Here is a 27,316-nt window from a genome sequence, read left to right as displayed (position 1 = left end):
ACCTCCAGTAGAATGAAAGAACGCCGCCGCTCTAATGGAAGTGATGTGGAAAACTGCCTGGCTCAGTGATCTGGCCGGAGTGGAGCTTTGGAGTTTCTGTGTCACGTTACTGGCTCAGTACGGCTGCTGCTGGAGCTTGAGGAGATCATGGAAAACTGTATTTTCACTGCTTTCTTGAAACAAAAGCGTTTGAGCTCAGTTAACTTCTTTTTTTTTTTTTGAGGGGTGAATTACAATCATAATTGCAAATATAAAGTATTTACTTGTGACAGTCACATGTGCCATAAGTTGTTATTTTCGAGAGATCCTGTTCAATATGTAAACGTGGGTAAAAATTGGGTAATTTTTAATCAAAATTTTACCTCCCGCCTGCTAAATTTAGCAAATTTTTGCCTGTAGATTTCTTGAAAATAAGGTGCACCTCAGATACTTTTTCAGAAATTGTTAGTCTGGAGTGTCTGTGAGCTGAACGTGCAAAAAATATGATGGTGATTTCATTCTGTTGGTATTTATAAGCAAAAATATACGGTTTATTTTGTATATACACAGTGATTTTCTGTTTTCTCTGAGCGCCACAACTGATCCACAGCAAGACAGGCTTTATTTTTAATTACAAACTTAATTGCCTTTTTAATATAAGATATTTTAAGCATGCCAAAGTTTCAAAACTCAGCTGGAAACTAAGCTCGAGTTATATAGTTAGAGTATATAATGCTTTTGTGTTATGATGATATGACAACATATAGATCTGCTTATATCAGCAAATTCAGCCCCAAACAGTTTAGCTCCTCCCACTTCATAGTGAAGTTAAAAGGAGTGTTTCATCCTGGACTATATTTTGATTGAGGCATAATATAAAGCAGCCAATCAAAACAGAGCTCATTTACATAAATCAGCCTTAAAGGCACAGCCTGTGTAACTCTAAGGAATAACGGGAGGTTGGAAAACGGCCATGTAGAAATGAATTATGTTTATTTTTGGGAAATAAATTGGCAAAATTTGCACAACATCTTTACTCTCTTTCTTAACTATTCGGTTTTTGATGCTGAAACTAATAGAAACATGTTTCTAACTAGACCAAATGCTAAGCTGATACGCTGTGTAACTCTGTAATCGGTTATGTGATGATATCTAAAAGATTATATAATGTAAACTGAATGTATATCGAACTGACAGTAAGCACTGAGGGTTAAATTCTCTCCGAATTCGAGCGCCAGCGCTCAGCGAGAGTCTCTTCAGCGGTGCCAGATTTTCAGCCTGTAGGTTGAAGCAGGAGTCCTCCTAAAGATCTGTTCATTTAATTAGCTTAGCTTTGGAGAAAAGACCGAGCGTCAGGACCCCCGGGCTGGAAAGGCTGTGTGGTTTCAGCTTATTTTTCTCTCATTTTTTTGGCTGTTCTGATTGAACAATCTTCCTTACATGCCCGAGTCTCTTCCTTCTCTCCTCCTGAAGCTGTTCTTTCCTGTGTGGAAGTTATTTTTGTAGAAGCAGTCGAAGCCGTTGGCTTTGAGTAGTCAGTGAGGAGAGCCCATATGGTCCTCCTGCTCTGCCCTCGCCTCAGGCAGGTGTCCACACACACACACACACACATGCATGCATGTTTGCAGGTGCCTAGCAGCTGAGCCGTGCCTCCGCAGGTACCGAGACTGTGATGGAGCTTATTGGCTCTTCCTCTCTCAGTGGGCCTAAAGAGATGCTTTTTCCTGCCCAGTGGATGACTCATGGTCAGTGTTAACAATGTTAGAATGGCCACACACTCTCGGAGAATACTCCTGAGCCCAAACTTTACATCAGGCAACTGCCTGAGGACCTCCAGAAGTGAAGAGGCCCAAAAATAGGAAGTATAACTGTGGTGTTACATAAAATATCAAAATGCATAAACATACGGAAATAGCTGTTGTTTTGACATTGCAGTGATTATTTTAAATATCTATCAGCGGTCAGTGGGGCCCACATACACACTTAGACACATTTTGGCCTTCACAGCTGGTAAAATGGAACTTAATGGAAAGGCTCAATTTCGTTTACTAATGATCGTATATCTGCTGTTGCTGTTGCTCACGTAACACAACCGGTGTTGTGACTGCTGAGTTTATTCAGACTTCAGCTAGAGCTGGTCTGTTTCAGACTGATTTTTGTTGGCTACACTTGAGTTCAGACAGAATTTTGTTGGCTACAGTCGGATTCTGACAGAATTTTGTCAGCTACAGTCGGATTCTGACAGAATTTTGTCAGCTACAGTCGGATTCCGGCATAATTTTGTCGGCTACAGTCAGATTCTGACAGAATTTTGTCAGCTACAGTCGGATTCTGACAGAATTTTGTCAGCTACAGTCGGATTCTGACAGAATTTTGTCAGCTACAGTCGGATTCCGGCAGAATTTTGTCAGCTACAGTCAGATTCTGACAGAATTTTGTCGGCTACAGTTGGATTCTGACAGAATTTTGTCAGCTACAGTTGGATTCCGGCAGAATTTTGTCAGCTACAGTCGGATTCTGATAGAATTTTGTCGGCTACAGTCGGATTCTGACAGAATTTTGTCAGCTACAGTCGGATTCCGGCATAATTTTGTCGGCTACAGTCAGATTCTGACAGAATTTTGTCAGCTACAGTCGGATTCTGACAGAATTTTGTCAGCTACAGTCGGATTCCGGCAGAATTTTGTCAGCTACAGTCAGATTCTGACAGAATTTTGTCGGCTACAGTCGGATTCTGACAGAATTTTGTCAGCTACAGTTGGATTCCGGCAGAATTTTGTCAGCTACAGTCGGATTCTGATAGAATTTTGTCGGCTACAGTCGGATTCTGACAGAATTTTGTCAGCTACAGTCGGATTCCGGCATAATTTTGTCGGCTACAGTCAGATTCTGACAGAATTTTGTCCGCTACAGTCGGATTCTGACAGAATTTTGTCAGCTACAGTCAGATTCCGGCAGAATTTTGTCAGCTACAGTCAGATTCTGACAGAATTTTGTCGGCTACAGTCGGATTCTGACAGAATTTTGTCAGCTACAGTCGGATTCCGGCAGAATTTTGTCAGCTACAGTCGGATTCTGATAGAATTTTGTCGGCTACAGTCGGATTCTGACAGAATTTTGTCAGCTACAGTCAGATTCCGGCAGACATTTGTCGGCTACAATCGGATTTTGACCGAATTTTGTCAGCTACAGTCAGATTCCGGCAGAAATGTGTCGGCTACAATCGGATTCTGACAGAATTTTGTCGGCTACAGTCAGATTCCGGAAGAATTTTGTCGGCTACAGTCGGATTCTGACAGAATTTTGTTGGCTACAGTCGGATTTTGACATAATTTTGTCGGCTACAGTCAGATTCCGGCAGAATTTTGTCTGCTGCAATCAGATTCAGATAGAATTTTGATGGGCTGTAATCCAGTTCATACAGAATTATATTGGGCTACAGTTAAATTTAGGCAAACTTTTGTCTACACCTGGATTCAGAAAATGATGAGCCAGGCTACAGCTGCCTTTATAAAGAAGTCGGGTTCAGATAGAACATCACTGGGTTTCAGTCTGGCGTGGTTCAGTATTTAAAACAGCATCCCTGACAGTTTAGCCTGCAGTAGACTTTTCCATGTTGAAGTTATTTTACATTACACATTCTTGTGTAGCGAAGTGTGAATTTCAGTAAAAGGGTCCTGTCTTTCCTTGGGGCCCCCAGATTATTAAATTGGTCCCTTTCCTGACCCTCTGTCCCTTGCAGGTGTGTATGCCATGTCTGTCTCAGAGGATAAAGTCCCGGGAGAAGAAGTGGGGCGTCTGAAGGCCAAAGACACGGACCAGGGCGAGAACGGGCTGGTGGATTATACAGTGCTAGAGGGAGACGGCATGAACTACTTCGAAATCAGCAAAGACTCTGAGACCCAGGAGGCCGTCATCAAGCTGAAGAAGGTGAGGAGAAATGGATCAAATCAGTGAGAGAAGTGGTTCTCGGTCCTGCTCCTGAGTTCCCTGTCCATCTCTATAGTGAGGCCCACAGCCACCAGCTAGACTACTACACCGTAGCTTCCAGTACCTTGATATTTTTTACATTTTTAAACACAACAAATGATTGCTGACCTCACATTTAATGGCCTATTCCCTGAGAAATGACGTCACACCGTGCTGCATCATATATAATTTAAATATGAGACTTTTCCTGGTTTAAAAATGTAAATAAATAAATACTCAGCAGATCAAGGCTAATACAGGGGTCCTGGGGGGTATTGTACTTTCTAATGAACCTTTTAGACCCCCTGAATGTCTCAAAATCAGAGTTCTGGGGGTCGCTAAATAAACTGATCATGACATTATGTTATCCCTTTGGGAAAACAGAAGCTGAAATGCAAATTCCATGAAGCTCAATGTTTATCAGCTTCTGTCTTGGTGTTCTTCACTAACTAGAGCTGCAGCTGCACTGCCTCAGGGTGGCGCTGTAGCAGACTGGTTCGCCTAGTTGGTCATCCGTAGGCTAGAAACTGCAACTCTTCCTCTGAAACACTTTCCAACGAGCTGCAGCAGATCTGTTAGCCTGAAAACTCGCCCAGTTGCCCAAGAGTTTGGAGTGAAGAGTGAGTTTCCACAGGGATAGTTGCTGCTGAAGATGATCAAAAGGAGCTCCAGGGGTCTTTTATTTGTTTATAGTCAAAAAAGGGAGATGCTTGGGGCTCATCCTGTACTGTAAAGCCTCGTAACATTTCCCTGCACTGTCTTTTATTTGAGAGGGTCAAGGCCACAATGCCGGACCCCTGACTGAGACCAGTCATCATTCAAAGTACTTTACAAATGAGAAAAGTTGTTTAAAAATCACAGTAAACAATAAAAACATGATTAAAAGAGAAAAAGAGAAAATCATTACATTAAGAATCAAATTAGACATTATATTAAGGGAAAGGGGATGTGAGGGGTTTACAGTGATTTAAATACTGTAAATAAATGTTGTGCTAAAAAAGAGAACGCATGACGATAAGTGTGTTAATGTGAAATATGTCAATAAAACATGAGCAGGAGCTGTGGTTCTCAGCAGGATCTGACAGAGAGAGAGAGAGAGAGAGAGAGAGAGAGAGAGAGAGAGATAATGACGGGGGGAGAGTGAGGGGGGAGTGAGGGGGGAGAGGGAGAGAGAGTGAGGGGAGAGAAAGAGAGAGAGTGAGGGGGAAGAGAGAGAGTGAGGGGAGAATGAGAGGGAGAGAGAGAGAGTGGGGGGGTGAGGGGGAGAGAGAGTGAGGGGGGAGTGAGGGGAGAGAGAGAGAGTGGGGGGGTGAGGGGGAGAGAGAGTGAGGGGGGAGAGAGACAGTGGTGGGGGAGTAAGGGGGGGGAGAGTGAGGGGGGAGAGAGAGAGAGTGAGGGGAGGGGGGGGGGGGGTGAGTCTGTACTGTGTTTATCTATGAAAGGTTAATATTGAGCGACTGTGAGTTTGTGTTCCACTGAAATTGTTTCTCTTGGACGACTATTTGTATTTGTATTTGTTTGTTTGTTTGTTTACAGAGTTTGTTTGTGGGGTTTGTACAGGGTGATAGTGGAGAGAGAGAGAGAGAGAGAGAGAGAAAGACAGAAGGAGAAAATTATCCACAGCAAAGGAAAGTGAAAGAGAGAGAAAGTCAGCATAGAGAAAGAAATAAGAAAAAGACAGAGAGAGGGGAAAGAATACATGAGCAAAGGAGGAAGAAAGAGATCAAGTGCAAGAGAAAAGGAGGAGAGAGTGGCACAGCGAAGGAAAAAGGCATTGGGAGAGAGAGAGAGACAGAGAGAGAGAGTTATCCAAAGCAAGGTGAAGAGAGAGAAGGTGTGCAAAGAAGAAGAGAGTCAGAAAGAGGAAAAAGGGAGAGATACATAACAAAGGAATGAGTAAATGAGAAACGAGACAGTGCAAGAAAAGGAGGGGAAGAGTGACACAGCGAGAGAGAGAGACAGAGAGAGAGACAGAGAGAGAGACAGAGAGAGAGACAGAGAGAGACAGAGAGAGAGAGAGAGACAGAGAGAGACAGAGAGAGAGAGAGAGACAGAGAGAGAGAGAGAGAGAGACAGAGAGAGACAGAGAGAGAGACAGAGAGAGAGAGAGAGAGAGAGAGAGAGAGACAGAGAGAGACAGAGAGAGAGAGAGAGAGACAGAGAGAGAGAGACAGAGAGAGACAGAGAGAGAGACAGCGCTGCTCAGTGGGGATCTTATAGAGATTTTCTCTCCGTCCCACTGTGTGATTGCAGTGACTCGCTCTGCTGTATTATTATGTCTGGGATGAGTTTTGACTTTCATGGTCTTTCTCTCTCTCTCTCTCTCTCTCTCTCTCTCTCTCTCTCTCTCTCTCTCTCTCTCTCTCTCTCTCTCTCGGCTTGCTGTGGGCTGCTGCATTATGCAGCCAGTTACACAGCGACAGGTCAGCCAGTGCTGCTTCTTTTGAGCCAGAAATCATCCCAGTACCTCCCAGGCCTCACATTCGGCCTCAACACTGCCCCCCGCTGGACTGTACATGTTTATCTGAACCACAGAGGGCCCCTAGGAGCCCAGGGCTCTGTAAACAAACACAGCTCAGGGCTACTGAAGTTAAATAACATGCCTTCTTTGTGGTAATGACATGGCAGTGTGAGAGGTGCTGGGATGGGATGGGAGTGGCCCAGCACCCAAAAATATCCAGCTCTATGGCCAGAAACTGAGCACTAATGAAGGGCTAGAGCAACACGTGGCACTCAAACAGGACGTTAGACTACAAACCACATGAGATTTACTGAACTTTAAAATAAATTCTGGTGCAGTAAAGCGATAATCTAAAGCAGGTTACCACACCAACCTGTACTGCCACTAATTGGCCGGTTTATTAGAAACACCTACCATGTACTGCATCTACATGGCCGGTTTATTAGAAACACCTACCATGTACTACAGCTAAATGGACAGTTTATTAGAAACACCTACTTTACAATGCCACTAACTAGCCGGTTTATTAGAAACACCTACCTTGTACGTCCACTAACTGGCCTTTTTATTAGAAACACCTTGGTATTGTTATTACTGGAACTAAGGGTTCTAGACCAACCCCTGAAAAACAGCCCCATACCATTATCCCTCCTCCACCAAACTTTACAGCTGGCACAGTGCAGTCAGGCAGGTGACGTTCTCCTGGCGCTCACCGAACCCCGACTCGTCCATCAGACTGACAGATAGAGAAGCTGATTCATCCACAGAATACATTTCCACTATCCAGAGTCCAGTAGCGACGATTTACACCACTGGACTCCGACGCTTGGCATTGCGCTCGGTGATGTAAGGCTTTCATGCAGCTGCTCGGCCATGGAGACCCTGCCATGAAGCTCCTGCTTAGTGTTTGTGCTGATGTTGATGCCAGAGGAGGTTTGAAAAGTTATTGATCATCAAAGCGTTGGTGTCTTTTATGCTCTACGCTCCTAAACACTCGGCAACCCATAGTGTAACTTTAGGTAGTAACACTGTAACACTTCATCACTAAAGAATTCCTAAATGCTTCCCTATATATCCCTATATATATATATATATATATATATATATAATATATATAATATGAAATAAACAAGTAAGTAAATAAATAAATAAGGTGTAGCTCAGTGTTTAAATGTGACAGGTAATTTGGTCCCTCAGCAGCGTGACATCCGCGTCCGTCCGTGAGAGACCAGCGTGATTACTGCCGTTCCTGTTTGTTAGCGAGGGGCCTGTCAGGATGATCCTGGTTGAAATGCTGTAAATGATGGCGTAACCGTTGTGTCTTTCCGCTTGTCGGAGTCTGAGTGGGATCAGACGGGCCTGCATTGCTCTCCTTCCTTGGTCATTACCATAACACACAGACACAACAATGATCATAACCGCTACGGGTTCTGGATAGTGGGAACGCCGCAGTGAGGAAGGCGAAAAATTGAAGCGTGAGGAAATAATGGCTCAACACTCAGGAGAAATGTCAGGGGACAGTGTGTGTGTGTGTGTGTGTGTGTGAGTGTATTTGGCTCCTCGTGGGGCACAGTGATGATAAAAATGTGAACATTTTGTGATCGTGGGGATGTTTTTTAGTTTTCCCTATAACTGCAGCCGGAAGAGGCCAAAAAATAGCTTTTGATTGCGCAATCTTGTGAGAAGAGTGAGGGTATGTACTGTTAGCAAGGCTTGTACATAAATAAACATACCTACATTCAGGATTTTAGTCTAAAGCCAAAGTTCAAGTGTGTGTTCAGCTCGGACCCAATTCAGCAGAATCATCCGTACAATTCATCTGGTTATGTATAACCTGCGTATAGCTGGATTAACCCCTAGTGACATAATGACTGCACTTCATAATCTGCAGAAAATCAGATTTTTCTTCAGTAATCCAATCAATGTGTTTACATGCATTTAATCAGAATAATAATAATAATAATAATAATAATAATAATAATCAGATAATGGGGAAACTCCAGGTCTCCATGAGTCAGATAGTGATCAGATTTGTGCTTTACTACCAGCCAATAAACTCACAGAAGAAGACTCGATGTAAACCCAATGTAAAGCAACGTTTTTAAGCATCACTCCACTTTACCTGAAAATATGAACGTTCATCATCGAGATGGTGAAGAATATTTAAATCCTTCATTTCGTCAAGCATGTATTTGGTTTCAGGGTCACTCCAAAAGTGTTTTGCTGTCTCGTGGCGACGCTGCTCGCTTATTTCTGGTACCGCCGTCTGTTTTCACTCATGCTCAGACTGAGAAATCAGAAAGAAATCAGAGTCAGAGCTCACAGCACTGAGAAATCTGATTACTGAGCTAAAATCCAGCCTGTTTATCAGATTCCTTAATTGGGTTTCTAGATCAGAGTGACCATCTAAATAATCAGATAACTGCTGAAATCTGATTACGATTACTGAGTACATCTAAATACACTCATTGTTGGTGAAGCTTTACGCACCAAAAAACAATCATAATTCGTTTCTACATGACCAGCTTCTCTTAGAAGCTTGTCTTAGAAGTAAACAGGGTATTTTTATTACTGACTATTTACTGGTCTGTAAATTAGCTGTGTTGTGATTGGCTGCCCTGTATTCTGCCCTCATTCTGCAGCACTCCTTATAACTTCAGCATGAGTTGGTGGGGCTTAACTGTTGTATTTATATATTATAATTATATATTTTCGATTTTTCCAATTATAGTTGATTTAGTAAGTGATAAAACATTAGTTTTGTTCTGGCTCTTTGGAGTTTTTGCTGGATTAGCAAAGGGGTCACAACCCAAACATTAAGAAGAGTCCATTCAAGAAAAATCAGTCCACCTTGGGATCCATAAGGTTTTATGTCCATTTTACCATCTTGGCTGTAAATATGTCTCAGTATGTGCTGATGTGCTGGAATAGGCTAAAAAAATACAATATAAATGAAGACAGACTCCCTTTGCGCCGCTTTAAGCTTTAGCTTTTCTCGCATCTCCAGCAGGGAAGTTTTACAGAATGTCTCTCAACGTTCGAGGTTGAAGTCGCTTCTCATTCTCCAGTTTAATCTGCAATTAAACACTGACAAACACTAAAACTTGTGAAGATGAAAAGTCAGTTTCTTGTTCAAATTGTCCTGTTCCACCTTAAATTGTACAGCAGTTACATTCTGGTGCCTTAGGTACCATTTAAGATTAAAGACTTCACCATTGCGACTTTTTAGTGTTTGTCAGTTTCTGGTTGCAGATTAAACGTATCAGGAAACCAGCTGGACTGACTATAAACACTAATCAGTCCGTTCGTCTCCAGATTATCGGTGTCCGTCTTAAATCTCTCTCTTTGCCGTTTCGTAGCTACTATCTAAGCGAGACTGTTGTCTGTGTTGCTATGGTGACCAGCCGTCTGCGCCTTCAGGGTTAAGACCATTTACTGTTAAACTGAGTTGAAGGATCAGCAGAGCTTTATTTTACTGTAGAGGAGGATTATTTTATTATTACCTGCTGATCTGATTCAGCTGTGGAGCCACGACAGGGCAGGAAAACAGCTGTGTGTTGGTTTAGATGGAGGTCAGCATTATTCGCGTAAACTCATCATGTCATCGTCACCACCAGTGTGTTCAGCCTGTCCAGGCAGAGGCCGGCGAGGGTTTTTATTTATTTATTTTTTTATTTTTCCTGGAGAATCAGACAATGGGCCTCGTTTTTTCAACCGCCAAACAATCCGTTTGATGCGCTGCTGCTTCACTCAATAACATAATGCCTCGCTGATACACCTCTCGGGAAATCATCACCTTTTGCTCTTCAAAGCATGTTGAAAATTAAAGTCAAAATTACTGACGGAATTGCCGCAGTTTTAATCAACTATTCTGTTTCAACTGCGGGCAGACGGCGCGCTGAATATTAAGGAGAGGCCCAGCGTTATTGTGAATATTATCTGCAGCTGATTAGGTTCAGCCGGCAAGTTATTACGTGCCAAAATAAAGGATTGCAGAGGGAGAGAGAGAGAGAGAGAGAGAGAGACAGAGAGATTTGAGAGAGGGAGATGTCAGAAAGAGAGAGAGAGAGGGAGAGAGAGAGAGAGAGAGAGAGAGAGACAGAGAGGGACAGAGAGAGACAGAGAGAGAGAGAGAGAGAGAGAGAGAGAGATTTGAGAGAGGGAGATGTCAGAAAGAGAGAGAGAGAGAGAGAGAGGAAGAGAGGAAGAGAGAGAGAGAGAGAGAGAGAGAGAGAGAGAGAGAGAGAGAGAGAGAGAGGGAAAAACGTTATAAAAACCAAAGACAGAGAGAGAAACAGTGAAATTAGAGAGAAGCAGAAAATGCAGATAGAGAGAGAATAAAGAGAGATAAAGGAGGGAGGAGAGAGGAAGAGTGGGAGGAATAGAAATGACAGAAAGATAAAAGAAAGACAAAACAGGTGAGAAAAAAGTTAAAGGGACAAACACCAAGAGAGATGGAAAGATGCGAGAGTAGGGGGGAGAATGAGAGAGAGAGAGAGAGAAACAGAGGGAAGGAGAGAGAGAGAGAGAAACAGAGGGGAGGAGAAAGAGAGAGAGAAACAGAGGGGAGGAGAAAGAGAGAGAGAAACAGAGGGGAGGAGAGAGAGAGCGAGAGAGAGAGAGAGAGAGAGACCTGTGCATGCTGTGTGGAGGTTCTGACCTGTTGGAGGAGAGAAATGGGTCTCAGCTGATTCCAACACTGGCAGCTTCATTAAAGAGATTCAACAAAGAAGAAAATACATTAATAAATAAATCAATCAATAAAGAGAAAAGAGGAAAAAAGAAAATGAAGATTAGAAGAAAATAACTTCACACTGATGAGTGCAGAGCCAGGTTAGACGTAAATACCTGTTATTGTGTATAGATACTGACATGCACAGCAGACATGGCACAGTATTTAAATATATATATATATGACCTCACGTCCTGACAAGTTATAAAAATAAACATGGGCATGTTTGTTCACTTTGAGCGTAATTAATCCTGATTACATTGTAAATTTGCATTGAGAACATATTTCAAAATATTTTGTCTTCATAACATATAATATATTAGAAATGGCTTCCGGTATATTCCATTTACATTATTGAACATATTGACAAATATACGCTTTATTTCCAAAAGTTTTCACTCCCCCATCCACATCACTGAATCCAGGTGTTCCAGTCACTTCCATGGCCACAGGTGTATAAAGCCGAGCCCCTAGGCCTGCAGACTGCTTCTACAGACATTAGTGAAAGAATGGGTCGCTCTCAGGAGCTCAGTGAATTCCAGCGTGGTGCCGTGATCGGACGCCACCTGTGCAGCAAGTCCAGTCGTGAAGTTTCCTCACTACTAAATATTCCACAGTCCACTGTCAGTGGGATTATAACAAAGTGGAAGCGATTGGGAACGACAGCAGCTCAGCCACGAAGTGGTCGGCCACGTAAAATGACAGAGCGGTCAGCGGATGCTGAGGGGCATAGTGCGCAGAGGGCACCGACTTTCTGCAGAGTCCATCACTACAGACCTCCAAACTTCATGTGGCCTTCAGATCAGCTCAAGAACAGCGTAGAGAGCTTCATGGAATGGGTTTCCATGGCTGAGCAGCTGCATCCAAGCCTTACATCACCAAGCGCAATGCAAAGCGTGGAATGCAGTGGAGTAAAGCGCCGCCACTGGACTCTAGAGCAGTGGAGACGTGTTCTCTGGAGTGACCAATCACGCTTCGCAGTCTGGAAATCCGATGGACGAGTCTGGGTTTGGCGGTTGCCAGGAGACGGTACTTGTCTGACTGCATTGTGCCGAGTGTAAAGTTTGGTGGAGGGGGGATCATGGTGTGGGGTTGTTTTTCAGGAGTTGGGCTCGGCCCCTTAGTTCCAGTGAAAGGAACTCTTAAAGCTTCAGCTCCAAGAGATTTTGGACAATTTCACGCTCCCAACTTTGTGGGAACAGTTTGGGGACGGCCCCGTCCTGTTCCAACATGACTGCACACCAGTGCACAAAGCAGGTCCATAAAGACGTGGATGAGCCAGTTTGGTGTGGAAGAACTTGACTGGCCTGCACAGAGTCCTGAACTCAACCCCATAGAACACCTTTGGGATGAATCAGAGCGGAGACTGTGAGCCAGACCTTCTCGTCCAACATCAGTGTCTGACCTCACAAATGCGCTTCTGGAAGAACGGTCAGAAATTCCCATAAACACTCCTAACCCTTGTGGAAAGCCTTCCCAGAAGAGCTGAAGCTGTTATAGCTGCAAAGGGTGGGCCGACATCATATTAAACCCTATGGATTGTTGCTTATGTTCATATACGTGTGAAGCCAGATGAGTGAATACTTTCGGAAATGTAGTGAATGAAAACGTCATGGATTGGAAGTGAATTCCAGACCTTGATAAACTGTATGGCCAGTCTGTGTGTTTGGATTAGATGTTTTAGGCTTTTTGTCTTCTTCTTCCTCCACTTCTTCTTCTCTTTCCCCTCATTCCCTCTCCTTCTTCTTTTTTTCCTCTTCTTCTTCTTCCTCTCCTCCTCCTTTTCCTTTCTCTTCTTCTTCTCTTCTTCTTCCTCTTCTTCTTCTCCTTACCCTCATTCACTCATTCCCTCTTCTTCTTCTTTTTCTTCCTTGCAGCTCTATTTAGTGTAATGTTCCCGTGTATATGTATCCAGCTTCAGCTCCCGTATCTTTTACAACAGCGCCCTCTATCCTCTGTCTCTGAAACAGGTTTCTGACTGTGTATTAATGCTCAGTGTGAGTAACTGTACTCAGCATTGATTAATTGCTAATCTTTTTATTCATGAGGCCAGCACTGTTTACAGTTCATATCCTGAGAGCCTGTAATTCGGCGGCGGCTCCGGTTCGACCCATTGACATGTTTGACACGTTTCCACACATAAACAATAACCCATCAGTAATTGCATCAAGATGGCATTGTGATTGATTGCATCAAAGGGCAAAAAGCGGATGACTGGAAACGCTCGGTGACTCATGATTTGTGTTACTTTACAGCCCGTGGACTTTGAAACCAAGCGCTCGTACACGCTGAAGGTCGAGGCCACTAATCCATACCTCGACACGCGCTTCATCAGCTGGGGGCCGTACAAAGACACCACGATAGTGAAGATCTCTGTGGAGGACGCAGACGAGCCGCCGAGCTTCATGGCCACCAGCTACACCTTCGAGGTGGAGGAGAACGCTCCAGGGGGGACACTGGTGGGCCGCGTTCACGCCAGGGACACAGACATCGCCAACAACCCCATCAGGTAAGAGCATCTGCGGCTGTGTTGTTATATGGGACTTGCTATACAACTTACAATATATACTATATGTCCAAAAGTATCTAGACAGCTCAGGAAAAGCTAAGGTCACAGTGTTCAATGACCAGCGTGGTCTAGAGGGGTGTAAAGCCCCCCAGCATTGGGCTGTGGAGCAGTGGAACTGTGTTCTCTGGTGTGATGGCGCTCCATCCAATACCTTTGGGAGGAGTTAGTGATCCAGAACTGACCATCCAACATCAATACCTGACCTCACTAATGCTCAATCAAATCCTCACAGCAATGTTCCATCATCTAGAAGCCTCCACAGAAGAGTAGATGGCTGTTAACACAATCATCTGAGAAGATAAGCTGCTGTCCACAAACTGTTGGATATTTGTATTTATATGTTTGCGGTATTGATTCATAGTTTTATGTGTGTGTGTGTGTAAAAATATGTCAATCTGAAGAACCAGTTCATGCTACAAAGACCCCTTTAATCATGCAGAGGGTTCTTTGAGTGTTCATGGTTCTATATAGAAAAACGTTCTTTACTAGAACCCTTGAAGAACCGTCTTTCCTATGAGTATTTATTCACAGCCATTTGTCCATTGTTGCGGATAACAGTGTGTCACACATTGTTGATCTATCTGAAATCAATTACCACCTTAAATGAGTTTACAGCTGACTGATAATTGATAATTGATTATTTTTTGGTTAGCGTGGTTCTAGTTGGTCTTCATTCCTTCAGCTTCCGTTACTTGGCTACATTAGCTCTTGTAGCTCTAAAGAAACTAGTTTCAGACACCAAACGCGTCTTGGCTGATTGTACGTTTGGTGTAAGAGAGGCCAACTGTATAAATTTGCCTAATTCTCACTTCAACCTGAGCTCATCCCTTCTCTGCTCTCTTTCTTTGGTAGATATTTAATCCCTCGCTACACAGACTTGGAGGAGTTCTTCACCATCAGCCCCGAGGACGGCACTATAAAGACCACAAGGTCTCTGGACCGCGAAACTCAGGCTTGGCACAACATCTCCGTCAGCGCTACAGAGATCGGTAGGACTTTTTCTTCTTTCTTCGGGGGTTTCTTAATGACAGAGTAGCTCTGAGTTCCTTTCATTCTTTCCCTTCCCAACCGGCCCAATCCCTCTCTCCACCCGCTCTCGTGTGGTCAAGGCGTCTCTGGGCCTGAGCATGATTTCAGGGTAGACGTCTTCAGATTGCCTCTTCAAACCGCCAAATCATTCCCTTAGTTCTGAGCTGGTAATGCAGCTCGCCTCAAAAACAAAAAAAGGGACTATATTTACTTTCTCAAGCGCCCCATTCTCCGTGGGGAGCAGCCAGACCACATTAGCATCCAGACTTTCTGATTTTCAGATTTTTATGTGCCTCTGCATTTCTGTCAGAGACGCTCCTCTTCTTCTCTTCTTTCCTCTGTGATAATTCGACGCTTCTAAAATTGATGTCTTGAGTTTTGGCGAATCAAACGGCCTCTTTTGTAAAACGGATTACGCTTTTCTCTGGAAACATGATATCGTTGCGTTCCGCGCCTTGATGAAGACAGCGGGGCTCATACTGGGCTTAGAAATGAAACGCTTCTCTTTAGAGAAGCTCCGTCTCCAGTCTTCATGACGTTTTGACTTTCTTCAGCTCTTGAAGGCAACGTTTCAACTTGCTTAAACACTAAACAAGCCACACCCCTGTTTTAATACTTTTAATTGATACTTTGGTATCCTCTCTGTTTTCTATATTACAGAGTCGGCATAAGTTTAAATGCAACTGCCCCCCCAAAACATACTTACCACCTCCCTGTTTCTGCGCTCACTGTCCACTTTATCAGCTCCACTGACCGTATAGCTGCACTCTGTAGTTCTACAGTTACAGACTGTAGTCCATCTGTTTCTCTGATACTCTGTTACCCTGTTCTTCAGTGGTCAGGACCCCCATGGACCCTCACAGAGCAGGTACTGTTTGGGTGGTGGGTCATTCTCAGCACTGCAGTAACACTGACGTGGTGATGGTGTGTTAGTGTGTGTTGTGCTAGTATGAGTGGATCAGACACAGCAGTGGAGCTGATTGAATGGACAATAAGCGTAGAAACAAGGAGGTGCTCATGGTGTTAGGCAAATGGACAGAATGTTTTGCTGGTACTGAATGAATGAATGAATGAATAAATAATCTTTTTTCACCATGAATGCAACTTTTTTTCTGTTTGTTTTTTGGAAAAAATAACTGATACATACGTCTATTGAAGTGCTCACAAATGTAGCAATACGTGTGTGTGTGTGTGTGTGTGTGTGTGTGTGATGAAAACAGGGAAAAAAAAAAGTTGTTAACTTGGTTGTTACTTAGAAAAGTAAAGGAAAACCTCGTCACTTGTATTCCAGCTGTGTTGGGAGCTCTCCTTTGATTTCTGTTGTCTTGTTTCAGGCGGACATCACCAAGATGCAAAGGTGCGCGTCAACATCAAAGTGAAAGACGTAAACGACAACGCGCCGGAGTTCGCCACTCAGGAGGAAGTGCTAATGTGTGAGAACGTCACCCCCGGCACCGTAAGGCTGTTTACCGTTACATCCTATCCCTGAGTACAAACACGCAAGGTGGCAGTTCAGTGAATAAAACCTGCAGAATAAATAAACAAACAAGTAAAAAAAAAAAGTCCTGTATATAGGACAAAACATTCCTCCTCATTCCATCTCACTCTCCTTCTGTAGCGGAAAGAATGAAACACTTCCGCTGCGAAACTTCTCCGAATCTTTCCGGATGTAGATGTGAATTTGTGCTTCTCGTTGTTCTATCACACTTTTTCCAAGTTAAGGCACTCTGCGCTTTAGGCTGCTGCCTGTGTCGTATGTGACAGTGATTTTCAGGTCCATAAATGTGTAAAAACTTTACTAACTCACGTTTTTACTAAAAGAGTTCGAAGTGGTAAGTCAACATGGATGAAGTTTTTGTGATGTCACTAAAACCAGCTTGTTTACAGTTGTTTGGGCTTCTCTGATCAAACTTTTCGCGTAGAAAATCAACAAAACCTGCCGTTTGACTAGAAATGCTCAACAGCAGTTAAGCTCCGCCCCTCCACACTGAAGTTATAAGGAGTGTTTCAGCCTGGACTGCTTTTTGAGGCCCAGTACGGTGCAGCCAATCAGGACAAAGCTCATTTACATGTTTCGGTCTTAAGGGTTCAGCCTGTTTAAACCCTAAAGAGTTTTACAAACCGTTCCTGGTTCATTTTATGGCACATAAAACCACACAAATGTTAATTAATAAGTTGAAAAAAATAGAAATACAAACTTTTAAATGTCTGAATGCAGTTTAAATATGCTTCCTCTGACCTGATGTGGTCCGATCACTTCCCAGATCATAAAGACGGTGAGTGCGGTGGACAAGGATGAAATGGCCCACCGCCAGCACTTCCACTTCAGCCTCGCCCCGAGGGTGGCGAACAACCTCAACTTCTCCCTGAAGGACAACAGAGGTGAGTCCAGCGTGAAATAACGTACATGTCCAGCCGGAATGTAGACAGGGAGGGTTAGTGCCTCAGCGTGGAGGCTGTAAATTCCAGATTAGATGTCTGAGTTCCTCCAGGCAAATTCAAATGAGCTGCACTTTCTTGCTTTGTGATTAAGTGGAGTTGGTGAGTTTTAGATGTTGCCAATGTCGGTCGTCTGCTTGGATCAACAGTAGCTGTGCAATTCTAATAAAAAAGCCATTATGCCATCCATAAACTTAACATCACTGTGTTAAAGAGGCTTTAAAGAGCCGGAGAGTCGCCGGTTCAATCCCCAGAGCCGACAGTACGTGACTGAGGTGTCCTTGAGCAAGGCACCTAACCCCCAACTGCTCCCTGGGCACTGTGGACAGGGCTGCCCACCGCTCTGGGCAAGTGTGCTCACTGCCCCCTAGTGGTGTGACTTCACTAGTGTGTATGTGGTGTTTCACTGCAGGGATGGGTTAAATGAGGAGGTAAAATTCCCCCGTTGTGGGTCTTTTAATCTTAATCTTAATCTTAATCTTAATCTTTACACACTAAAATTAGAGTTTTAATATTTTTCTTTTGGTTTGAGTTCAGTAGCTGTCCTTCACATTGTGTGCATGTTTGGTAAATGGACCACTAAAAGTGCTCCAAAACAGCCTGGAATTAAACCTCTTATACTGACTCCAATTAAAAGTTAAGAACGTTTTTTTGTCCGTAATAAATTGACCATTTTGGACATGGGTGGTCTTCTCACTAGACGAAGGTAAGCAGCTGCTTATGGCTCCCACTAGCAAAGCGTCCTATGAGAACACAATGACAGTTTTATGGTGTGTTCTGTACTGAAGCTTTGTGAAAAGGGTTCTGTGTAGCACCGAGGGGGTTCTTCCATTGTTACAATATCAAGCATGTTACAGTAGCAGAACCTGTATACAGAACCATTTTCAAAAAGCAACTATGTAGAACCATCTACGGCACATTCTCCATCCATCTAAAGAACTCTTTAACAATGTCCAGAACGTTTTAATCATGGAAATAGTTCTTTGAGTGTTCATGGTTGTATATAAAACCTTTTTCTGCACTAAAGAACCCGTGTTGCATCTGTTCTAATGATGTGTGTTTCTAAACAAAGCACTGTGTGGACTTTACTGACTATCACACAGCCTTCCAGCTACTATGTTAAAGCAATAAGCCATGAAAGGCTGTGCAATGCTGTGATTGTACCAGGGGAAGGGTGTTCTTAGGCACGACTCGAGGCCGAAACTCCCTTCCCTGTAATAAAATCACTGTAATGCAAGACTCAAGAGGCTTTTATAAAATGGACAAAATATGATAAAATACTTATATTTGTCAGAAAATACTTTGTTATTATTAATAATAAGCGACAGAATTAATTATTCCACCAAGAAATGTAGTTCCTTTAGAGTGTGGTATCATTGCCAAGCAACCAGGGACCATTGATTGAGGAACATTTGGTCACCTGTCACTGTTTACTGTGGTCATTTAATGAATTTTTACTGTTTCATGCAAAACTTTCACCTTATGCATTCTTTTTGGTCACTAAATCACCACCACATCTCTCTCACACTGGGGCTGGATCTCAAACAGCTCCCTGCTCCCCACATAGTGCACGACGTAGGAGTTTAAATACTGGATCCTGCAGCTCAACAGAGCAAAATACAGCTAAGAAGCAGTGATTTGGGACTCAGACACACCCACACTCCATACAGGCTAGAATTCCCAAACTTTCATAGCTAGAACACTATTTAGGGAGTACGGAGCCGTTTGGGATTCAGCCTGGGTTTGACGCGACTTCTGACAAACACATTTGAAGTGTTTCAGACATTCAAGAGACATTTTTAGACTTTCATACTGCAGTTTCACAGTAAATCACACTGTAAGTGCTTTAATTCAAGCCTGTCATATTAATGATGGAGCTGTTTCGGCTGTTGGCTCTTTTAGCCAGCTGACCAGCCTGGTTCTAGTTAAGAACATAAGTTGTCAGCTCCTCAGTTTAAACAGTAAGCAGGTTCTTACTTCATCATCACTTGGTGGTCCATGTGAGCAGCATGATAGACAAAGATTATTGATGACCTTTTGTGCTTTGTCGTATTAATACACAATTCAGTCACCGTGAGGCGGTCGTGGGTGGGCACATATCATGGATTTTACAACCGCTTCGTATGCAGCTCAGCCAATCAGATTTTAGGACCGTTTAAACACTTGTCATCCTCATATAGATGATTATGTCTTATCTCTGGACATCACACAAAGAGCTGGATTCACTCGTGTTTTTCTCTAATCACATCAGAGGCTGTGGGTTCATGGCTGAGGCCACGCTAGCATGATGATTAGCACCGTTCCTCTCACACTTTCCCTGCCGCATGGCAGAGATTCTCCTCCCCAGCTGCTTTAGGGGCTCAATGCCTGGCACGGCCGCAGACCCCTGGGCCCAGCCTGGTGCCCGCTGTGCCTGGGCCAGAGCGGGCAGGCGCGAGGAGCTCCAGCCATGCCAGGCTGCGCTGGCACTGAGATGGAAAACTCTGGCCTCAGGACTAAGGGGTGACATGGCACACTGAGTGGAGCTCAGACAGAAAAGAGTTTTAAAAGAGAGGAATAAAACAACTCAGCAGCTTTTAGAAGCTGTGAAGGGACAAAAAGAACTTTTTGCGTCTATTTATATGTAGAGTGGAATGAAATGACGTCCCTCAGGGTCGTTCTAAAGAAACGTCCACTTTCCTGCCTCTCCATAGGAGTCACTGGTGTGACTGACCGTCATCGGTGTTCCTCAAAGTAAAGGAAACACCAGAGACGTTTTTAATGATCAACGCATTTTACAGAACATCAAACCACACGCCGTCCATCAGGGAACGTCCACTAAAATATGGAATTTAATCCATTGGTGTTTCTATTTTTTCACAGTGACCTCAGAATAAAGTCGGTCACACCAGTGACGTCAGCTAGAAGCTTCATATGAGATCATGAGCTGAATGAGAAGATCTCTGAGAACTGAGAGACACAGTGGAATCACCATGAGATTTTCTCCATAGATCCTCAGAAAACAGGTCAATGGAGGTCGAGTGACGTCATCGGCGTGACTTTTATTTCAAAATAAGAGACTTTTTGTTAAGCGGTAACACCAGTGACACGACTCCTGGGGGACTTTTATTATATATTTTATAATATTTATTTGGCTTTTGTTTTCTTCATGTCATTTAATTCATATATTCCATAGTCATGTAGAGATTATTGTAGTTAAAATTGCAGAAAAACACGTTTTTTAATTCAAAATATGGCCTCAGCCTTCCTACATGACTGTGAGGACGAGCTCTTCTGTAGTGCTTGGAGTTCTAGATAATTCATTTAAAAACCAATATTGATCGATTGAGGCTCAAGAAAGTGTAGTTGTTAAAATAATTTGGAAAGGAACGCAGCCTCTGATTGGTTGAAATTTCAGGAACACATTCACTGATTGGTCAACAAGTCAGGAACACAGCCTCTGATTGGCCAGCAGTCTCAACCGAAATGGATGGCTAACAGTCACATCAACAACAACAATAACAATGATGTTCATCTTTTAATCACCTAGAAGTGGCCTCTATGAATATTCATTGTAGAGAACGTGCTGTCTTACCACCAAAGTCATGATGTGATATAATTGAATAATTAACACTATGTTACAATATTAAGTGTATGTAAATGAAGCAGAGTTGCAGTTGCATGTTAAAAAATCGTCAGTGAGCGCAAAATGACCCCGTCTCAGTTATGACTCCGTGACGGAGGCGGTCAACAGCTGCTGTCTGTAATTCCACATGATCACCTGCTGGTGTCTTAATAACATGAAGCCATTCAGGAGTTTCTGATGTGAACGGCTTCACCACGACTCACGTTCATTCACCAGCAGATCAGCAGGGCTTTAAGGCCAGAGAGAGAGAGAGAGAGAGAGAGAGAGAGAGAGAGAGAGAGAGAGAGAGAGAGAGAGAGAGAGAGAGAGAGAGAGAGAGAGAGAGAGAGAGAGAGAGAGAGAGAGAGAGAGAGAGAGAGAGAGAGAGAGAGAGAGAGAGAGAGAGAGAGAGAGAGAGAGAGAGAGAGAGAGAGAGAGAGAGAGAGATGGCGATGTCTCCTCTGTTTGATCTGCTTTAATGAGAGCGGAAATGAGTGCTTTTTTTCCACCGGGCCATTTCAAAAGCCAGCAGTGTGAGGGAGACAGATTAGGCCGCTCAGATTGACTGGCTTTATCATCGGCCAGAGGAGCCTTTCAAATGGACACAGATTTGAAGAGTTTTCACCCACTCGTTTATCTCTCACTCCATTACGGCCAGCTCGGCGTGGACCTCTAACGTCGCCTTATCATTGCAACTTAATGAAAACCAGCCGCAAATTACACAACCCCCTTATTATATGCACTCAGCAATGGCCATCACATCGACTGCATTTAAAATAGGAAAAATATATGTTTATGAGCTTATGGTAACGGATTATAGACAGAGAGACGTAATTTAATGATGACCGAAGGGAAATTTAGCTGCTACAGTAGAAAAAGACACTGGACTCAGAGTAAATACACCTGGCCACTTTATTGGAAACACCTACTTTGTACTCCCTACAATGGGCCACTTAATTAGAAACACCTACCTTGTGCTTCCACTAACTGGCCACTTTATTGGAAACAACTGCTTTGTACGTCCACTAACTGGCCACTTTATTGGAAACACCTGCTTTGTGCGTCCACTCACTGGCCACTTTATTGGAAACGACCACCTTGAATCTTCACTCACTGGCCACTTTATTGGAAACATCTGCCCCGGGCTTCCCCTAACAAGGTCACTACATTGGAAACACCTACCTTGTACTTCCACCCACTCACTTTATTGGAAACACCTGCTTTGTATGTCCACTCACTGGCCCCTTTATTGGAAACATCTGCCCTGGGCTTCCCCTAACAAGGTCACTGGAAACCTACCTTGTACTTCCACTCACTGGCCACTTTATTGGAAACACCTTGCATTAACTGGCCACGTTCTTGGAAATGCCTTTAAGTCTACGCGTATGTGGTTGGTGTTTCTGATAAAACGGCCAGTGAATTTGGCTGATTGGCGGACATTTCTAATAAAGTGGTGGCTAAATGCAGTTTAGGCATGTGTGTATGCACAGAGACGTCCCTCTACAGGAGCCGCTCTGAGAGCGCCGCTGCTGCCGCGGCGCTCTGTATGAGCTGTTTACTGCCGAGAGTGGCCTGAAAAGGCTCCTTCAGCGCTGGATAAGAAGTGGAGCCTCAGAGGAGCACTAACAGTTCAGATGTGACTGCTCATGGTAATCTTGCAGTCAGAATATGATACAGCATTATAAGAGGAGGTGAGACTGAGGCAGCCTTCGCTTGGTGTCATGCCACATAAGTGCTGAAGGTGTGTCATTAGAGGCCTTTATGCCGCAGAGGCCTAAAGACAGTGATGCCGGCGCGAGAGAGAGGGAGAAAATTACAGAAGCCACAGGGTGACTAAATGAAGTCACTCCATCTCTGCTCCGAGTGTGACCTTGCGCACAGGGAGCTGTGTGTGTGCTGGAGCTGATCCAGCTCATCCCAGGCCTTCATTAAAGCCACCTCCACCTCCACCTCCACCTTCTCCTCTGCTCTGATTACAGCAGATAGATGTCTGTCAGATTAAAGACGAATTTAATACAGGCCTGTTCTCACCTCACTTTCCTCTCTCTGGTGCCCACAAACCTCACAGCTGTCAGAGCATCTCATCTCGTCATAAAAAATCTCGTAACTCTAGAACCTCATAATGTTTGAAAATAGAAGCTGCTTGGTACACTGTGTGGACATTTTGTGTCAAAGAGACCAGTAGAAATGGTCCAAACATGACTTTTGGTTCTTTTTCAGTAGTTTAGATCACATTAAATCACATTAGATTGAACTGAATTGTCATTGTGCAGAGTACAGAGCCAATGAAATGCAGTTAACCAGAAGTGCAAAATAGAGTAGTACTTAAGTAGAAAGTGCAGGAAAGTAACCCTGGTAAGTGATGCTGTAGTTACAATATGGAAAAATATTGATGATACATTGGTTAAAAAAAAAACAGTCACTTCCATGGCCACAGGTGTATAAAGCCGAGCCCCTCGGCCTGCAGACTGCTTCTACAGACATTAGTGAAAGAATGGGTCGCTCTCAGGAGCTCAGTGAGTTCCAGCGTGGTACCGTGATCGGACGCCACCTGTGCAGCAAGTCCAGTCGTGAAATTTCCTCACTACTAAATATTCCACAGTCCACTGTCAGTGGGATTATAACAAAGTGGAAGCAATTGGGAACGACAGCAACTCAGCCACGAAGTGGTCGGCCACGTAAAATGACAGAGCGGGGTCAGTGGAAATTTGGTGGAGGGGGGATCATGGTGTGGGGGTGTTTTCAGGAGTTGGGCTCGGCCCCTTAGTTCCAGTGAAAGGAACTCTTAAAGCTTCAGCACCAAGAGATTTTGGACAATTTCACACGCCCAACTTTGTGGGAATGACTGAATACTTTTGGCAATATAGTGTGTGTGTGTGTGTGTGTGTGTGTGTGTGTGTGTGTGTATATATATATATATATATATATATATATATATATACACAATAACCTATCTCGGTGAAAGCAATAACATGACACACCCCAGCAATTCTCTACAAAACTTTTCCCAAATTAGACAAAGGTCGGAGTTCGTGGAAATGACATCTTATTAACACATTCAATAGTCATCATGGTCCCTGAAGACTCAAAGACTCATTATTACTGATATTTTCAGACATTTTATAAACATAGTATGTTTGTAAGCCTACATTACTACTACTACTACTACTAATATAATATAATATAATTATAAATAATATAATAATAATAATAATAATAATAATAATAATAAATATACCACTCAGCCCAACCGTACTATTTTGCATGAAAGAATAAAAAAGTAATAATATTTAAATTGTAATCAGCAACAAGAATTTTTTATAAATGCGAAGGTAAACACAGTAAACTTGTAATTTACTATATCCAAGTGAAATATTTTAGCTACTGAGCAACATTAAAAATAAGATAATTACATAATAAACACAAGAAAATCAATACCAATAAAATATATGGAGATAAAGTCAATATTGTATACATAGAGCATATTATTCTAGCCTATTGACGCTCTAATCCAGCCAACTTCATCTCCGTTGTGGCCACATGCAGTCTCTGTTACAGATGTTCATACTTACACTGTCACTGCTGTTTTCTCTGTATGTTGTATCCGTCTTCCTCAGACGTTGCTCACGTTTCCGTCTTTCTGCCACAGACAGCACGGCCAACGTCATGGTGATCCGGAGGGGTTTCAGCAGGATGACGCAGGGCGTCTATGAGCTCCCCATAGAGATCAATGATAACGGAGTTCCTCCAATGAGCAGCACCAACACGCTGATGATCCGCGTGTGCAGCTGCGACAGCAAAGGAACCATCCTGTCCTGCAACGTGGAGCCGTTCGTCCTGCCCGCTGGACTCAGCACCGGGGCTCTGATAGCCATCCTCGCCTGCATCGTGATTCTGCTGGGTGAGACTCACTGCTGCCAAGTTTATTATCATTACTGTAAAGTATTTTATGATGTATGTAGAGGGATGAGTCTGAACAATAAGCCTAAGGATTACTGTCTAAATAGGCCTGCAGTTTAGATCTGCAGTCATGCTGATGACCCCCTAAACCTAACCTGATAACTCTTTATTTGGATGGTCCACTGTAGATACACTGTAAATCCTTCCCTGACCCTAAACCTAACCTTAAGCCTAACCTCAAGGCAAAACCTACACCTAGTCCTATAACTAACGCTAACCTAAATGTTGCTGATAATCAACTGAACATCACCAAAAAGTGTCTGTTGAGCATCTTTAGGGGACCTTCCAAATGAAGTGAGGCCAAAATTTCAGCACATTTCCATTCAAATGTATTCCATCAAGAATTAGTGAAGACAGAAAATGCATAGCTCAGCTGACGGAGCTGACGGAGCTGACGGAGCCGTAAACTGCATTTTGTGACTGCTTTGAAAAAGGTGTTAAATTGCTCAAAACCCCTGCTCTTCTCGTTTTACAGCGATCGTGGTTCTGTTCGTGGCTCTGCGGCGGCAGAAGAAGGAGCCGCTGATTGTCCTCGAGGAGGAGGACATCCGCGAGAACATCATCACCTATGACGACGAGGGTGGCGGCGAGGAGGACACGGAGGCCTTCGACATCGCCACCCTGCAGAACCCGGACGGCGCCAACGGCTTCCTGCCGCGTAAGGACATCAAGCCGGAGCTGCAGTACCCTCTGAGGCCCGGGCTGAGGCCAGTGGCTAACAGCGTCGACGTGGATGACTTCATCAAAACGAGGATTTCCGACGCAGACAACGACCCCACCGCCCCACCGTACGACTCCATCCAGGTCTACGGCTACGAAGGCAGAGGCTCCATCGCGGGATCGCTCAGCTCTTTGGAATCAGTCACTACGGATTCTGACCTGGACTACGACTACCTCCAGAGCTGGGGGCCGCGCTTCAAAAAACTCGCCGACCTGTACGGCACCAAAGACTCGGCCGACGACAACTCCTAACGACCACTTTTTTGGGTTTTTATTTTTTGTCGATTCTTCTTACACCTCGCTCCCATCACTTCCACTAACTATGTGTACTGTGTGAGGTTTACTATAAGTATTCCACGAGTTCATTTACTATTTATAGTAAACTTTTTAGGTCGTTTCGTTCGCTTGTTTCGAGTATACGTGCCAGTATACTGCATAAACGGTAGGAGATCATTACGTGTAGGGTACGATCGGAAGATGACGGCTAAGTGGGGGGAAAAATAAAATCTGAAAAAAAGAAAAAAGACAAAAAGAAAATAAAAAACAACTCTGTGGGATGTACGGAAATCCGAAGAAATACCCGCGTGGTCGTCTGAGCACGAAAGAACGCAACGTAATTCACTCTTTTCTTGTTCGTAAGGTGGTCACAGGAAGACGTGGAAATGCTGATACTGTGAATGAGCTCACAATGGAGAAAAAAACAGTTGCCTTATTAACGAAGAAACACGAGAAAAAAAAAAGGTCAGCAAACTCAGACTCGGTCCCTTCTGTAGCGCCTCCTACTGGCCGTCGGAGGATCTGCCCAAACAGGACGTCGTCTTCTTCTTTAAATTTTTGCTTTTGTTCTCCTTTTTTTAATAAAAATAGGCCCTGAAGTTGAAGGATCCAACAAAGGCAAGAAAAAAAACAAACAAACAAACAAACAAATAACAACAAAAAATACCAACCCACCTTCAGGCCAACACCACCAATGAACCACAACAAAGAAAGACACGTGAGCTCAAAAAATCGCCTTAAAATCACGGACACTCTCGCAAACGCAGTGCATTTTTCTTTTTCTTTTGTAACTTGAAAACTATATCCTAAAGCAAGATAAAATCCATATAACGTATGTACAGTACAAACGTGCAGATATGTCTCTTGAGGATCAAACTTGCGCCTTTCGGTTCATGTAAAATCTCCTCTCTTTTTTTTTTATTATGAAGATATAATTATTACAATTATCATTATTTTCAATCTCTTCATTTCTTCATTTTCTTTAATGGCGTATATTATTATTCTCCCCTGTGAGAAAATAGCAATCTGTCCTGTCGCAGTGAGAAACAGCTAATTTCTATGTCGATTTTATGGTAACTATTTGTACAATTTTAAAAGTTCTTATTTTAGTATACATACAAATATCAGTATTTCAACATGTACGAAACTGTTACAGCATCACACTTATATTTTATGAACATTGTACTGTTGCTTTATTATGTGCTTCAATCTAAGAAGCGGAAAACTTTGAAATAAATGCTCTTTTTATAAAATAATCCAAGGTGTTGATAAATCTGTAATGAGCAGTGATTTTGTTTTATTTTTAAACAAGGAGTGAAGAAATAATAATACAATATAATCTGTTTATAGGAATTCTGTCTCAAGATGTGACTGTGCCTTTAAAAACAACATATTATGAACATTCATTTTCTAAATTTCTTTACTTTTAATTTCGTAGCTGCTTACTAATTATTTTCAGTGATATAGACTAGCGCTGACTCCTATATTAGACTCATTTTATATGTTTATCTGCCACCAAACTGGTTTTCTATTACTTTGATTCCAGTCACATGCAAAAGTTTGAACACCCCTGGTCAA

At 43.2% G+C, this 27,316-nt stretch overlaps 1 protein-coding gene across 3 annotated transcripts in view; it reads left to right on the top strand.

The window, feature by feature from the left end:
• Window positions 1-26,994, top strand: part of cdh11 (cadherin 11, type 2, OB-cadherin (osteoblast)) — a 129,454-nt gene extending 102,460 nt beyond the window's left edge. For all 3 annotated transcript variants that reach the window (XM_037534506.1, XM_037534504.1, XM_037534505.1), the window contains 7 exons: window positions 3,722-3,909; window positions 13,397-13,650; window positions 14,563-14,699; window positions 16,074-16,195; window positions 17,004-17,121; window positions 24,432-24,683; window positions 25,218-26,994. In XM_037534506.1, coding sequence (XP_037390403.1) covers window positions 3,722-3,909; window positions 13,397-13,650; window positions 14,563-14,699; window positions 16,074-16,195; window positions 17,004-17,121; window positions 24,432-24,683; window positions 25,218-25,714 — 1,568 coding nt within the window. In that variant the 3' untranslated portion in view covers window positions 25,715-26,994. The remainder of the gene's footprint in view (window positions 1-3,721; window positions 3,910-13,396; window positions 13,651-14,562; window positions 14,700-16,073; window positions 16,196-17,003; window positions 17,122-24,431; window positions 24,684-25,217) is intronic.
• The last annotated feature ends 322 nt before the right edge of the window (window positions 26,995-27,316 follow it).

This window comes from Pygocentrus nattereri, chromosome 25, assembly GCF_015220715.1.
Source record: "Pygocentrus nattereri isolate fPygNat1 chromosome 25, fPygNat1.pri, whole genome shotgun sequence".
Classification (NCBI taxonomy): domain Eukaryota; kingdom Metazoa; phylum Chordata; class Actinopteri; order Characiformes; family Serrasalmidae; genus Pygocentrus; species Pygocentrus nattereri.
This window is presented reverse-complemented; position numbering and strand designations above follow the sequence as displayed.